General features: G+C 35.9%; 2 protein-coding genes across 7 annotated transcripts; both read left to right on the top strand.

Annotated features, from left to right (window-relative positions):
• On the top strand, nt 1-9,979 carry LOC110600181 (protein MEI2-like 1). 6 transcript variants are annotated; one of them, XM_043950220.1, is made up of 15 exons: nt 1-246; nt 1,364-1,557; nt 1,723-1,768; nt 2,222-2,536; nt 2,918-3,351; nt 3,446-3,604; nt 3,768-3,884; nt 3,974-4,122; nt 4,457-4,539; nt 4,629-5,042; nt 6,638-7,289; nt 7,789-7,873; nt 7,993-8,061; nt 8,186-8,365; nt 9,326-9,979. In XM_043950220.1, the coding sequence occupies exons 2-15, from the start codon at nt 1,459-1,461 to the stop codon at nt 9,476-9,478; spliced, it is 2,955 nt and encodes a 984-aa protein (XP_043806155.1). In that variant the 5' UTR covers nt 1-246; nt 1,364-1,458; the 3' UTR covers nt 9,479-9,979. The 6 variants fall into 6 exon arrangements, with proteins under 6 accessions (XP_043806155.1, XP_043806156.1, XP_021592655.1 ...); XM_043950221.1 differs by having other exon boundaries at nt 2-246; nt 1,364-1,536; XM_021736963.2 differs by having other exon boundaries at nt 2-246; nt 2,219-2,536.
• Nucleotides 9,980-10,737: 758 nt separating this feature from the next.
• LOC110630794 lies at nt 10,738-14,143 on the top strand. Its single transcript, XM_021778378.2, has 4 exons — nt 10,738-10,893; nt 11,833-12,281; nt 13,050-13,163; nt 13,290-14,143. The coding sequence occupies exons 2-4, from the start codon at nt 12,015-12,017 to the stop codon at nt 13,908-13,910; spliced, it is 1,002 nt and encodes a 333-aa protein (XP_021634070.1). The 5' UTR covers nt 10,738-10,893; nt 11,833-12,014; the 3' UTR covers nt 13,911-14,143.
• The last annotated feature ends 1,396 nt before the right edge of the window (nt 14,144-15,539 follow it).

Below are 15,539 nucleotides of genomic sequence, written 5' to 3'. Positions count from 1 at the left end.
ACACCCAACCCCGCCTATTTCTTGTCTGTTTTGTCTTGTTTTCAAAGCCAACTAACATTAACATCACAATCACACTCCCCCCTCTCTATCTCTCTCTCTCGCCGAAGAGAAGAGAAAGAAGCCTCTGTATAACCTCAGTGAGCTGCCGGCGAGGAAAATCTCGCCGGGAATTCGCACTAACACTGTCGGAATCTTCATAGCTTTCGATTTAAAGCTCTGTATCGCTGGCTTCGGAGAAGAAAACAAGTGAATTCTAATTTCTCTTTCTTAGTGTTGGTATTCTTTAATAATTCTTATGATTAGATAGAAGAAAAGAAAAAAAAGGAAAATATTCTCTCTCTCGCGTGGTCAGCAATATAGCTTGCAATGCAGGGGAAATAGAGGTTCTTTTGGGGGCACATATGTGAAGACCTCGTGCTTTATTTTCTTCTTTGTTCATTCGTTTCTTCTCTTCCTCTTCTTGATCGCTTCTTCTTTCTGGTCTTTTTACGTAATTTCCTTTTCTGCACTTTCTTAGTCTCTTAATTTTGCTCAATTTGTGATGATGTTGATGTTAGGAATTTTTTGTGGAGGTTCGTTTCTCCTCTGTACTACTAGGTCAAAGTTCTGGTATAAAAATCTGTAACTTTTTCTTTCCGTCTTTCGGTCTTATGTATACTTTGGGAAATTTCAGCTAAATTGTGCGATCGATTCTACTTAATATATATATTTACTAGACTTTGTATCGGTGATCGGATTTGGATTCAGGCGATTTAGTTCTCTAGCATCTGAGGTTGCTGAATTTTGTTCTGAAAATGTTAAACTAAAGCCCTTTTTTTTGTTAAGAAAAAAACTTCGATTTCCTTTACATCTTAATTTGATGGAATGGAAAATTAACTTTAACTGAGCCTTAAATGGTGTCCGTCCCCCACTCCGGTTGTCCACAAAAACAAGTCATTTGCGAATTAGTAATTTTTAAAATTTTTTTTCTCAGCAACCAAACAGCGATTTTTTGTTGGTGGGTGGTTGGTAGGTAAGCTAGTGGCTCTTGCTTTCTAACACTATCCTGATCTATGGTCTTTTGAGTTGTTAAAGAACTCGTCTTATTTGGCATGTAACCTCTTTTAGGTTGGCAATTTAACTAGAAAGTGCCTAACTTTGTTGCAATGAAGAATCACAATTTTTGGGTTTATGCTTTCTTCTATTAAATGTCTTCTTCTTCTATTTAATTTTTTATCACAAGCCTATGTTTGATTGCATTGGATTGCTGAAAGTACCTTTGTTCCTCCGCTGTTCCAGTATTTTACTATTTTATATATCGGAGTCTCTGGTCAGCTCCATGATTTATCCAATTTTAATATACTGACATTTGAGTCCACTACAGAAACGGTGCAATGAACACTGGACGGAGCCAGAAAGTTGGATAATAACGAGCTTTTGCTAGAGCTTTTGAAAATTTTGGGTGTCTAAAGCCACGCCATGCTGTTTGACGTTATGGATCAGAGGAGTGGAACTGCGTCGTCCCATTTTTTTGAGGACATCTGGCTACCGGCTGAGGTATTTGAAGCCACCTATAGTGTAATTTGACTTCCTTCTGGCTCTTATTTTTTTATCCATGGTTGTAGGTTGCATTTTTTTTCCAGGTGTTACATTGATTATTCTCTCTTCAATTACACCTGAAAAAAGTACCTTCTCATCTTTATTTGCGTTTCAAATAATTCGTTAGCAACTTTTATTGGGCAGATACAAACTGGGTTTTGGAAGCCGCATTCAATGCCTGATCACCAAAGTGAGTGCCGTTCAGTTACTTTAAGTTTCTGAACTAAGCTTACCTCCTTAGAATTGCCTCTTAATCATGGCTCTGGATACATGGCTAAGTTTGGACCTTTTAGATGTGCAAGTCAAGTTACTAGAAACTGTGGACTTTATCATCTGTATCATGATTATGCGCAACTATTGTGTCAATAGTGTAACCGTTTAAGCTAACTGATTGAAGCATCTTAAGTAGTTATTCCATAATTGTTGCTGGCCTTTCTATCACTAATTAAGGCTCATAGTTTCGGTGCCTTTTAGTTTCATTGCTTCTAGATGAATCTTTCAGGTGGTTTTCCTGCCTCTGTTTTCTGTGTGCTGAAGGACATGTAAGATGTGTAAAATATACATAATTATTAAAATTTTGAAAGGATGTTCCTATAATTTTTTTTACGAGTCTGATCATTGAATAAATGGTGTTTTTCAGTAGGGAAAGATGGAATGGCACACCCTACTAGCAGCAAGTTGGTTGCTTCATCGCCTTTGGAAAAATTTTCACCAGGTAGAGCACAGCCAGAGTCGATGCTTGCCATGGATCAAAAGGACAAGCTATCCATTGGTGAAGGAAGTGCTATTATGATGAAGACTTCTTGGAATTCTATGGATCATCATGCAAAATCATGGTCAAGTTTGTCCGTGCATCCTTCATCTTATGGTTTTGATGGAACTAGGGCTGGCATTAGCACGACTCAGTGGGAAAGCAGTCTGTTCTCAAGCTCATTCTCTGATGCATTTAGTGGAAAGTGTAAGCTTCTCATAATGCTAATTTGTGCATTGTAATTTGCCTGCTAATTCCCTTCCATCTCTTTTTATTATATCGAGGCTGCTTTGGTATTCCTTTGCTGATTTTGCTGTTATGCTACACACTCACACGCAAATGTAAAACAAGTGAAACTTCCCTTTACCATGTCAAATTTATACATGGAAATAAACAGGGTCCAAAAAGTTTTTCCAAACTCTGTCTGTATCTCTCTCTCTCTCTCTCTCTTTCTTAATTACATTTTTAATGTTCATTTCTGTTGTGTTCACTCCCTCACACACCTTTCTCTTCTCACTCAAATTTTATATCTACAGTTGCCATTGATTGTTGCTGTGTGTTTGATAACTATTTTATGCTTATCTGCAGTGAGGTTATTAGATAATGATGTTAAGTCACATCAACCTGCCAAAACTGTTGCTTCACCCTATGAGGAAGATGAGTCTTTTGAATCTCTTAAAGAACTTGAGGCTCATGCCATTGGAAATCTCCTTCCTGCGGAAGATGATCTGTTTTCTGGAGTGACTGATGAGTTGGGATATAATGCTTATGGCAATAGCAGGGATGATTTAGAAGACTTTGACCTGTTTATCACTGGTGGAGGCATGGAATTAGAAGGTGATGATCATCCGAGTGTTGGTCAGCGGAATTCTGATTTTGTTGGGGGAGTTAACAATGGTCAAGGGGTTTCCAATGGTTCAATTGTTGGTGAACATCCTTATGGTGAACACCCTTCTAGAACACTATTTGTCAGAAACATCAATAGCAATGTTGAAGATACTGAGCTCAAGGCTCTTTTTGAGGTATGTTATTCAATGTTTTGTTTGTCTTTCATGGGAGCCAGTCAATCCAGTTTATCATGCATGTTAATTTTATCTTTGCATTTCATTCTGTCAGCAATATGGAGATATTCGGACGCTTTATACAGCCTGCAAGCATCGTGGTTTTGTTATGATATCTTACTATGACATTAGGGCTGCCCGAAATGCAATGAGATCTCTTCAGAATAAGCCACTGAGGCGTAGGAAACTTGACATACATTACTCAATTCCGAAGGTACACGACTTCTGTAATTATTCCTCTCTTGTGAACATTATTTTTGTTATCCTTCTCATTCCTGTGGTTGCTTTTGTTTGTTTTATGTTAGAGTCTTGCTTTTGCATGTTTCAATTGACGCTCTTTCTTGGCGTTTTTTTTTTTTGGTATTTCTTGATATCAGGACAATCCATCTGAGAAAGATATTAACCAGGGCACTCTTGTGATTTTCAATCTTGATTCTTCTGTTTCAACTGAAGAGCTACACAAGATATTTGGAGCTTATGGAGAAATTAAAGAAGTAATTTGTGGCTGATTGGCATTTTGCATAAAATTTACAGTGGATGAAAGGCAATCCAATTTATAACACTTATTATTTGTGGTTTTCAGATCCGTGAGACCCCACACAAGCGCCATCACAAGTTCATAGAGTATTATGATATTAGAGCTGCAGAAGCAGCTTTGTCTGCATTAAATAGGAGTGACATTGCTGGGAAGCAGATCAAGCTTGAACCAAGCCGTCCTGGGGGTACAAGACGGTATCATCATTTTACACTTGATATAATTCAAATTACCCTGTTAGGATTGCATTTGATAGCATCTTACATTGTTTTTCTTTAACTTTTGTTGTTTCTGCCTTTATTATGCTGCCTTTTTCTAATTTATTTACTGGTTAACGAGGTGGCTACTTCTTTTCGGGCTACATTAATGAGCTGCTACCACATTACAATGCACCTCTCTCCCCCCCCAAAAAAAAAAAAAACTCCTCTCTATTACCTTCCCTTCTTTTCTTTTTTCCTTTTCTTTAGGCGGCCCTATGTTTCCTGCTTTGCCTGTCTATATGCTTGTCTTTAATAAAAATTTCTTTTACAGCTTGGTGCCAAAGCCTGAGCAGGAGCAGGAAGAACCCAATCTTTGTCAAAGCCCTTTTGATGACTCATCAGCTGGACGATTAGGTAGTTCATTTTGTTAAAAGTTTGTTCATGTTAAATAGGCTCTTCTTCTCCCATAACACATCTGTTTTTCTTGTCCTTATATTTCATAGCAGCATTTTCTCCTGGAGTAATTGCATCTAGCTGCATGGACAATGGATCAACCCAAGTTTTACCTTCTGCTATTCAGTCACCTATGGGTTCATTTATTGAATCACATCAAAGTTCTAGTGTTCCAAATAACTTACCCTCTCCAATAGTGGGATCTGTTGGAAAACAAGTTGGTCTTCATGAATCTAACCACTCCATGGATGAAATAATCTTTGGTAACCAATGCGTTCAAAGTCTACATCCTCACTCCTTGCCAGAGTATCACGGTAGCTTAGCCCATGGTATTCCATATAACTCCTCAAGCACTGTTGGAGGCATGGCTCACAGTGTTGGTTCCAAATTGAGTGATGGAATCAACAGCAGGCCCATTCAAGGAGTAGGTTCAAATGGGCACCTGATGGAATTCGGTGGAGGGGGTAAGTTCAGATGATTATTATATGATGGGTTCGCTTGCATATTACTTCTTTCTTGCATTTCTATGATGAGAATGATCAAGGCAACTAACCAAATAGTATTAGAAGGATAGAATTTAAGGTCTTATGAAAATGGCTGTTGGTGGTTCAAAATCCATGATAATGGGCTTTAAATGTGCAAAGATGTGTTTCAAGTATACAGATACACCGCCAAACAAATCTGATCATGCTTCTGGAGCATTTGAATAATGATTAGAGTTTTACAACTGAGTTAAGTTTTTAATAAAGATCAGTGAACTACTTATAGATATTTAAATGGATATAAGTCCAATTAAGCCTCTATACTTGTACTTTAACTCAAGGGCCAAATAAGTTCAATTCAAAATTTTGGCCAATTAAGCCCTATACTGATCAAATAAATCCTCATCTAATATAATATTATTTTTTAATAATAAAAATATTTTTTATATGCTAAAACTTTATTTTTATAATTCTAAAAATTATTTATTATATCTATATGTTTTTTAAAATTTTTATGATAATTAAAATATTAAATTTATGATGTTTTAAATTATAAAAAATAATGTTTTATTATTAAAAAAATATTATATTAAATTAGAACTTATTTGGTCCCTAATAAAAGTACAAGGGTTTAATTGGTTCAAAATTTTAAATTAGACTTATTTGCCCCTTGAATAAAAGTAAGGGGCTTAATTGGACTTATTTCCATATTTAAATTAGTTCCCGTTTCAGTTGAAAATAACAATAGCAACTCTGTGAAACCTAACAACTAAAAATCTTGTGAAGAACATGGCAGTTAGCAACTCTTGTGATCTACAATTCACCTTTAACAATTAAAACTTTTCTATGGGTGTGCTAGTATTGTTGCTTTGTCATCTGCACTCCTCTGTGTTTAGTGTTTTGTCTTACCAATTTCCTGTAAGATGGAGAGTAATAATTAGAGTGCACTCTTGGTAAGTTATTAATGAAAGGTAGCTTTTTGTAACCGCACAGATTTTTTTAAAAAAATTTTATCACCATCAAAATTTTAGTAATGTAAAATATGCTGCTTTGGCAGGATTGCAGGTCTTTTTCATAAGAGCAGATAATTTAGAGTTGAACATGAATCCTCTTATGCAACCATTTCTAATTAACTTCATGGGTTTTTAGAAGTCGTAGTGCTTTCTGAATTGAAATGCAGCTGTACAATAAATGGGAAACATATACCGGAATCAGTATTTACTGTGCTCGACTCCTTCACTGAATAAAACCTAATGTGACAATAGATGAATTATATAGGACACCTTGAAACAGCATATTCTCTCTGCTTTCTTGCACTAAATGGCAGAATCTTATGAGTGATGTTCATGTTATGTTCGTCTAACACTTATTTTATGTTTTCTTTGCAAATTTGAGAATTTCATAAATTCCCTTGGATATCATCTCAATCAGTTGTGATGTGCAATGTTTGAACTTAACCCATTATTTCATTGCCAATTTAGTTCAGTTTGTATTTGTTTGGAGTTTCAATTGATGGCATCATTTTAAAATTTGTTGATCATTTTGGTAATTCTCTTCTTGCATAAAATTCTCTCTAGTTTTTGGATCTTCTGGAAATGGAAGTGCCTCTCTTCCAGGAAATCATTATATATGGAGCAATTCCAACTCAGGCCAGCAACATCATGGAAATCGTATGATTTGGCCAAATTCACCATCATTTGCCAATGGTGTTCATGCTCATCATCTTTCACATATGCCTGGACTTCCTCGGACACCTCCAGTTATGCTCAACACATTACCTGCTCATCATCACATAGGATCTGCTCCAGCTGTCAATCCTTCCTTGTGGGACAAGCGACATGCTTATTCTGGGGAGTCTCCAGACTCTTCTAGTTTCCATCTGGGTCCTCTTGGGAGTGTGGGTTTTCCTGGTGGCTCTCCACCACATCCTATGGACATTGCTTCACTCAACATTTTCTCTCATGTTGGTGGAAATTGTATGGATGTGACTAAAAATGCGGGACTGCACACTGGTCATCCGATGTGCCACATTTTCCCTGGGAGGAACCCTATGATCTCGATGCCAGCCCCTTTTGATTCTTCTAATGAACGTGTGAGAAATCTCTCACATCGTAGAATGGAATCAAATACCAATCATTCAGATAAGAAACAATACGAACTTGATATTGACCACATATTGCATGGTGAAGATAGTCGAACCACATTGATGATAAAGAACATTCCAAACAAGTAAGAAACAAGATTGCTTCGCATTCTATCATAAAAGGTTTTATTAAAATATGATTGAATTACTATATTTTTGTATCTCCTGTGAACTAGTCATTTCAATAACAAATTTGTTGTAAATGCCTTGATTCTTTGTGGATTTATCTCATTTCTACTCGTGAGTCATTGGCTCAGTTGTTTTTCTAATAGAGAACTGTTAGTTTTACAGGGGACCTATGGCATTGAGTTTCTACCAGTGAGATAAAGCTAAAAAAGGATTGTCAATTATCTAATTGAGAATAGATTTTTTTTGGTCTTAGTCATCCTGTTTATGTTTTCTACTTTTAATATTTTACCATGATAATCATGTATCATACGATTTTATAAATAGAAGTCCATATTTTGCCCATATTGGTCTTTATATTTTCATTTCCAAGGCAGCTTTGGAAGTGCTAAGGTCATTTGATACTATTTTCTTCTCTTTGTGCTTTGTGGTTTCATCTTTTGTCTTTTTCGTCCCCAGATATACTTCTAAGATGTTATTGGCTGCAATTGACGAGCATTGTCGAGGAACTTATGACTTTATTTACTTACCAATTGATTTCAAGGCAAGTAATTTCTTTTTTCTTTTTTTACTGCAAAAGCCTCACATTCTGAGCCATTCCACAAATATTTATAGTGTTCTGACTCATAGTACTAAGTCAAATTTATGATTATGATTCAACAGAACAAGTGCAATGTGGGCTATGCATTCATTAACATGACTGATCCTCAACAGATTATTCCATTCCACAAGGTCTGATGCTGGCTTTATGAAGTAACAGTAGTTTGTCATTCTTCTGGGAAAGGAAAATACTCCTCTGCCCCCTGACCCATGAAGTCTAAAGGCTAACAGTATAGGCAAATGTATCTTTTTGCAGGCATTCAATGGCAAAAAATGGGAGAAGTTCAACAGTGAAAAGGTGGCATCTCTTGCATATGCTCGAATTCAAGGAAAAGCTGCTCTTATTGCTCATTTTCAGAACTCAAGTTTGATGAATGAGGACAGACGCTGTCGCCCTATCCTCTTTCATACTGATGGTCCAAATGCTGGTGATCCGGTATGTTATTGAGGATTGCAATGAAGTTCCCATTACTTAATGTTGGTCCTAATGTTGTGTAAATAACACAAATAAAAATAACAAAAATTATTATTTTATGTAAATTTAACATAGAGTCGAAACATAACTTTGATATATAAGTAATATTGTGAAAAGTAAAGAAAAATTTTATGATATTACAACTTAAAGGGGAAAAAAGAATGGGACTTTAACTTAATTATCCAGTTGCCAAAAATTATCAAGTCACCCACATTTTAACTTGAGAATAAAGGAATTTAACTTCCGCATATTTCACTTATCTTAAAATCTCCATTGAACTTTAACAAGTGATACTTCAAACTGGAAAAGTTAATAACCCATCTGAACTATTTAAAAATATAATTAAGATGACTTCATAAATTTTATAATAAGTAGCATGAATATATTAAATCTTTATTCGACCAATTTGAATTTAGAGTGGAGATTTTTTTAGTGTAAAAAACATAATATGAGTTTAATTTTCGAAATTTGTACATCGTGCATGATCTTTATTGTTAAGTTATTGACTGTTAATGGTGAATATATTAATTATATTCTTATTTTTTCTTGGTCCATCTTAACCATAAGTTCAATATGATTGTAACCAGCAGATATGCTGAACTGAAACTGTGGACGTATTTACTGTCAAATTTGATGCCTTATCTGCAAAATTTGTGGCAATAGATTTTCTTCACCAGAAGCTCCTTTTGATGATTAATATTTTTAAGAGGATAAACAAATCAGTTACTGGAAACTGTGGTGGTTAGATTTTATGATTATCCCAATTATTGTATTCACTGTATGGATTGTAAGACAAGGATGATGGTCTGGGCTGCTTATGGTTTATTTCTTTATTGCATGAGTCTGCGAGGCTTTTTGTTTCATGGCAACTGGTCTTAAAACTCTGATAAACAATCTGTTTTTTTATTCGTTTTTATGTAGGAGCCCTTCCCTATGGGCACCAATATTCGATCAAGATTGGGAAAACCTCGAACCAGTGGCAGCGAGGAGAACCAGCATCAAGGGAACCCTTCTACTTCAGCAAATGGGGAGGATTCGTCCAATGGAACAGACTCATCATCAGGTTCTGCATAAGCAGTATGCTTCCTTCAAGGCACTAACTCTAAAATCCTGTAAGAGTACAGAGAACCATCTCCACCCCAATTCTGTAAATTACGGGTGGCCTGACAACTCTTTTTCGACTGTAAAGAAGCTCATTTACGAGTTCTGGGTGCCAAATGCACATTCAGAGTCTATGTGGGAAAAATCAAAAATTCCTGTGCCCATAAAAATAAGTTTCTTATCTAGGCCAACTACGAGTATAGAGAATGACTGCACAGGCTTCAAATTTTGGTTAGTTCGTGACTAAACAATGTTACGATGTACAGAAGTTCCTCCCTTGTTCACAGACGCAGGAGGTATCTTTTGTCTTGTCGTTTTTGGTTTTGTATCACTTTATCTTGTAATTTAAAATTTCCCTCGTGGGGGTGATTGTTTCGGTTCGGTTCAATTTTTGTATTTTTGTTTTGTAGAAATTTTTGAAATGCTCTTCTCTGCTGTAACCAATACTATTTAATATTTATTACTTTTCATATAGTCTCCTGTGGCTGTAGAATTAGCTTAACTTGTTTTCTTGAGGCAGTTCACTATAGCGTTTTCCAGTGTTGAATACTGCCGTTTTGCATGCTTGCAACGCAAGTGTGGATGCACCATATTGAAATGACTGATAGACTTATTATGGTTAATATATTACTTTGCCATTCATTATGATCTTGTAAGCCCGACTAGAAACTTTTATTTTTGGGGGTGACTAGAGAGTTTTAACTTCAGTCCAATTAGTATCAAAATTTACCATTCTCAACCAGAATCCAAAGAGGTTGAATGGATGTCGGAGCCTTCGTCGTCCCTCTTGTGCTAAACATAGTCAAAGTCGTGGATGCTCAACCTGGAAATTTTATCTTCGTCATGGTTGGTTGCATAATTAAATTGAATTCTCTACCTTTTGAACCTCTTGAGATGCAGTAGAAGAAGCATTGCGTCCTTTTGTTTATAAATTTTAAAAGATAAATTTTTATTTTCAATAATAAAATTTATATTATGCTTATGTAATAACTAAAATAAAATTATATGTTGATTTTGTTCATGATATATGTATATATTATGATTGGCCTCAAAGGTATTGCTTGGTACCCACCGGCAAAGTTCATATTTTGTACTTAAAGTGATGATGATGAGGATTCTCAGATATCAATTCTTAATTTGAATAAAACAATATATGTTTTCAGTCCGCAGGGGATGAACAAGAATTACTCCCGCAGTTCAAAAAAAAAAAAAGAAAATCGTTTAATTATAAACCAAGCGAACGGCATGTCGTTTAACTTAAAGTAATTAATTACTCCATCTGTCAGCATTGAAGTTCTCCTTTTCCTGATTGCCTTGCCACATTCCTCTCGCGCTTAAAACTGCTACTCCCGCTCCGAAGTCGCGAACTTGAAAGCTCGGCGTCTTAGGTAATCCGTTTCGCATTACAGTATTTTGCGCTAGGTTTTAGCGAGCCCTTTCTTCTTCCTTCTCTGAATTGGATTGTTGGCTTTAGTTGATTCTGGTGGGACTGGTCTTAAAGGTGAATCTTTTATGTTAGGGCTGACCTCTGTTTGATTAGGCAGACAATGAACTATTTCTCTCATTAAGGTTCCATTTGTTTCACGATAATATCTTTCGTATTTTCTCCGAATATCAGAAAATTTATTCGATAGAAAATATTTTTCAATCAAAAGAAAATTGTTAATAAATTTTATTTTCTAAATTAAAATTAAGCAACGAAAATATTTTTTACATCGCAGAAAATATTTTCCAACTAGGAGTTACTAATTTTTTTTCTTTAATTTTATTTTGGGGATGATTAATTCAAAGGGTAGCCTTTCTTAATACTCTTTTGGAGTGTTCTTTATGACATTGCATATATTTGAGAGTGAAATTGAAACAAAGAACCAGCATTGATATGTTCTCATTTTTTCAAGTGATAATTAAGGAATGCTCGTCATTTTCTATATAGGGTGTTTGGTTGGTTTCATTGTTATAATTCTGGAACACAAGGATGCTTGTACCTTATGTAGGGTTCCTTCTCTTTTTTCCTCTGCTTCAGTGTATTAGGGTGAATAATGTTTCTATTAGGATGGCTATCTGCTTTGCAAACGTTTTTTTTTTCACCCTTCTTGTTTTGTCTACTTGTGCAACAGATTGAGAGTGTAGCCTTCTCCCAAACAATTTTCATGTTCTTTTTACGTAGTACTACTAACCATGTTAAGTGGCCATGGGGATTTGTGATTCTATTTATTTGTTCGTTGAAATTATTCCCAATCTTTCCTGGTTGTTATTTTGACTTCTTGTCCACTATATCAATCTGGAAAATTAGTTTTCGGATGACCTGAGTGATTCCTGGTTTTCAGAATATTTTCAGTTTTGTTTGTGGTAAGGGAAGAGATGAAGATCCAAAAGGAAACGACAGGCTGAAAGTCCCCTAAATGCAAAAGGCAAGATAGAGAAGAAGAATGCGGAGGTTCATTCCTCTTCTTCAGAACCTGCACATGTCTTTGCCTCTGCCTCTCCTCCTGCTACCTATGCAAGTAGAATGAATACACTAGAAAAAGAGAAGGATATGGAAAAACTTTCTGGTTTTATTTTTTTGTGTAATGGAAAAACAAAGCCAGAGTGCTATATGTACCGTGTTTTTGGGCTTCCTAAGGGAAAAAAGGAAGTTGTGGAGAAGATCAAACCAGGTATGGGGCTTTTTCTGTTTGACTTTGAACTGAAGCTTCTCTATGGTCCGTATGAAGCAACCTCTACTGGAAAGTTGAACTTGGAACCTGCGGCTTTTGGTGGAAAGTTTCCTGTGCAGGTATTTTTCTTAGTTCACAACTAAACCTGTAAGGCTCATTTTTTATGATCTTAGCATAACATAAATAAGCCATAACTGTGTCTCTAATTGTTCCTTAACTTCCATTCTTAATGATTGGAATATTGCCGCAGGCAAATACAATACAGTCATACACCTTTGCTGTTCAATTTCAATCTTAATTTTTTCCCACAGGCACCTCTCTCTAGAAATAGAAGCATTAACCCTAGTCATGGGCCATAAAATTTACAAAGCATTGTATGACCATAAAATATGTCTGGTTGGTAAAGGTAAGGGTATATACAAAGAAAGACCCCTGTGTAATACTATGCCAATGTGAGGGTGAAATGTCCTATTGGGACTTTGCTCCTGGACTCCCTGGATTCCCTGGTATCAGTGGGTTGGGAAACTAGCTTATTATTATTGTTATTGTTATTTGGTTATGAACTTAAGATATAATTGTACAAGTTTTTATTGCAAGGATAGTAGCTATAATGGATTAACATGTCTCGGAGGTTGTTTTATTCCCAGTAATGCTGCTCAAAGGTCATTGCAATTTTATATTTGATTAATCTTGTGCAAAATGTAGATGGTGATTTTTGATATTTCATTATCCTTCTAATTTGTTAGGTGTCATGGACATAGTTCTTTCCTGCTTGATGTTGCTTTTCTTGTCTTTTTTTTTCAACTAGTCAGGAGCACATTATCTTTTCCAATCTACTAGAAAGCTTTTTTTTTTTCTTACCATTTTCCTTTTGTCCCTTTGCTCAGGTAAGCTTCAGAATTTGCAAAGATTGTTTTCCATTGCCTGAGAGATCCTTTAAACATGCTATCCAAGATAACTACCAGGAAGGAAAATTTAAACAAGAACTAAATGACCAGCAAGTAAGTTGCATTATGAAGCATGGTGATATGAAATTGAATTTCATCATGATTGGTTTGATTGTCTTATGTTACTTATTTGTGATTTCTGATGCTTATTATCTAATCGCTGTAATCATTATGGTGCAGGTAAGGAGTCTCTTGTCATTGTTTCATCCACTTATGCCTGCGTCAGCTCTTGTTCCTCCTGCATTGCCTTCTGGATCCACGCCATTGCCTGTCTTAGAGAATCGATTTCTGGCAAATGTGCCTTCACGAGAGGGTCCATATATAGCTGGGATGCAACTTAGTCGTGACCAATCAGAGTTGACTGCTCAGCATTCTCTACATAAGATAGAAGGTCCACAACATGCTTATTATGGTGCTTCAACACATACCCATCCATCAATGAAGATACAATGTATGCTATCTACGAGAATGCCTCATTTCAAGGATCCATATCTTGCTAGGATGTATGGTGCTTCAACACATACCCATCCATCAATGAAGATACAATATATGCAATCTACAAGAATGCCTCATTTCGAGGATCCATATCTTGCCAGGATGCAGAACAATCTTGTTTCACAATTGTTAGTGTCTCGATATGTTGAGCAGAGGGTCTTGCCATCAGAAGCTGCTTCTCTTGGATCCATGGAAAACATCGGCTATATCCATCAAGCTATGGAACCACAAATTCTACCAGTTCCAACTGTCCCATACCATTCCGCAGATGCCCAACAAGCAAACTTTCCTGGGAACACATATTAGACAAGGAAGCCTGATTTGGTATCTTGTGTCTGAACTAGTTTGAGGATCAAATCAGTTCTGACATGATGGATTTTAGATATGTTTTGTTTTGATAATAGTTTTGACATGGGCTTCTGTTGGTTTGCATTTTCTAACTGTTCCATGTTGTAGGAAGCAAGTGAATTTCTGGAATTAAGTTGATGCCTGAAATGCTAACCATTTGGTATCTAAGAAATAGTAGTTTATAATCTAAACTGTGAGAAGAGTATATATATATATATATATATACAGGAATTGTGGGATTTTGTTGCATTATGGATAGGACAGCCTTACTTCAGAAAAAAAAAAAAGAAGAAAAGTCATGGTCTTTGATACTCTACTCTTCATTTGTCATATTGAACTCCTATCAACACGATATGGCATGAGATACGACATGCACTCGACATTCGAGTGCTAGAGATATCTTTAAAGCATCATTAATGTTAAAATAGTCATTTAGTTGCATTTTAAATATTATATTTAGTTGTATATAATGAACTATTTATACTATAATTATTATTATAAAATTTTATATGATTTATTTTTTTGTTTTATTTTATATAATATAATTGTAACGATCCGAAAATCGGATCGCTACCGGCGCTAAAATTCAGATTGACTTAAGGTCGCTGGAACCCGTAGCAAGCCTACTATGCATCCTGTGTACTTGATGAAATCTCATACATTTTCATAAAAACTTAAAATTTTCATATATCAAGCTTGACCTGTGCATGCATAATAACTTTAAACATAAAAACCCCATATTAGAGCCCTCATCAAATACTTTAGTAGGATCAACATCTCATATATCAAGCTTGGTTCAATACATCTCATCATTAAAAACATTTACATAAAGATCATGTACAAAAGGGATTACAATCTATCAATAGGGCCAAGCATAATACTATCCACAATACATTACATGTTTACTACTAATCTATTACATATACAAAGTCTTTACCCTTGCCGACTTCTTGTGCTATCTTTGACCTGCAAACCTGGGGGTTAGGGGAAAGGGGTGAGCTACTAAAGCCCAGTGAGCAGAACGGTAAAATAATTTAATAATATATGCTTTCATGAAATGCATCATAACACAAACAATTCACATCACGGATGGACTTGTCACTAGTAACCCTCTACATGATCCAATTGTGCCAGGGGCGTAGTGCAGGCCACACTTGGTCTTTCTCTTACATATAAGATATCATAACATATCCAACCGTGCCGGGGGCGTAGTGCAGGCCACACCTGGACTTCCACATCATAACATAGCATATCATATCGAGGGCTAGTGGGTCATCTAATATCCATCCACATCAACAACAAATTATGCAACGCATCATATTCGTGAATTCTAATGCAACAACCTATAAACATGACAATCGTGATGCATGAACATTCTTAAAAGTTTAGTTACTTTTAAAAATAAAAAGTAGTTTTGTTCTACTCACCTCTGACTGACTCTGAACTAACTCTGAAGCAGCTATCTCACTGCTGGTCACCTCGGTTTCTCAGGTCCGATCCTACACAGGTGTACTCAAATGAGGGACCAAACATACTCTAACATGACTCTAAACAACTCCCCAAAAACCCCCTAAAATATCATAAAAC

The sequence above is a fragment of the Manihot esculenta genome, chromosome 14, assembly GCF_001659605.2.
Source record: "Manihot esculenta cultivar AM560-2 chromosome 14, M.esculenta_v8, whole genome shotgun sequence".
NCBI lineage: Eukaryota > Viridiplantae > Streptophyta > Magnoliopsida > Malpighiales > Euphorbiaceae > Manihot > Manihot esculenta.
This window is presented reverse-complemented; position numbering and strand designations above follow the sequence as displayed.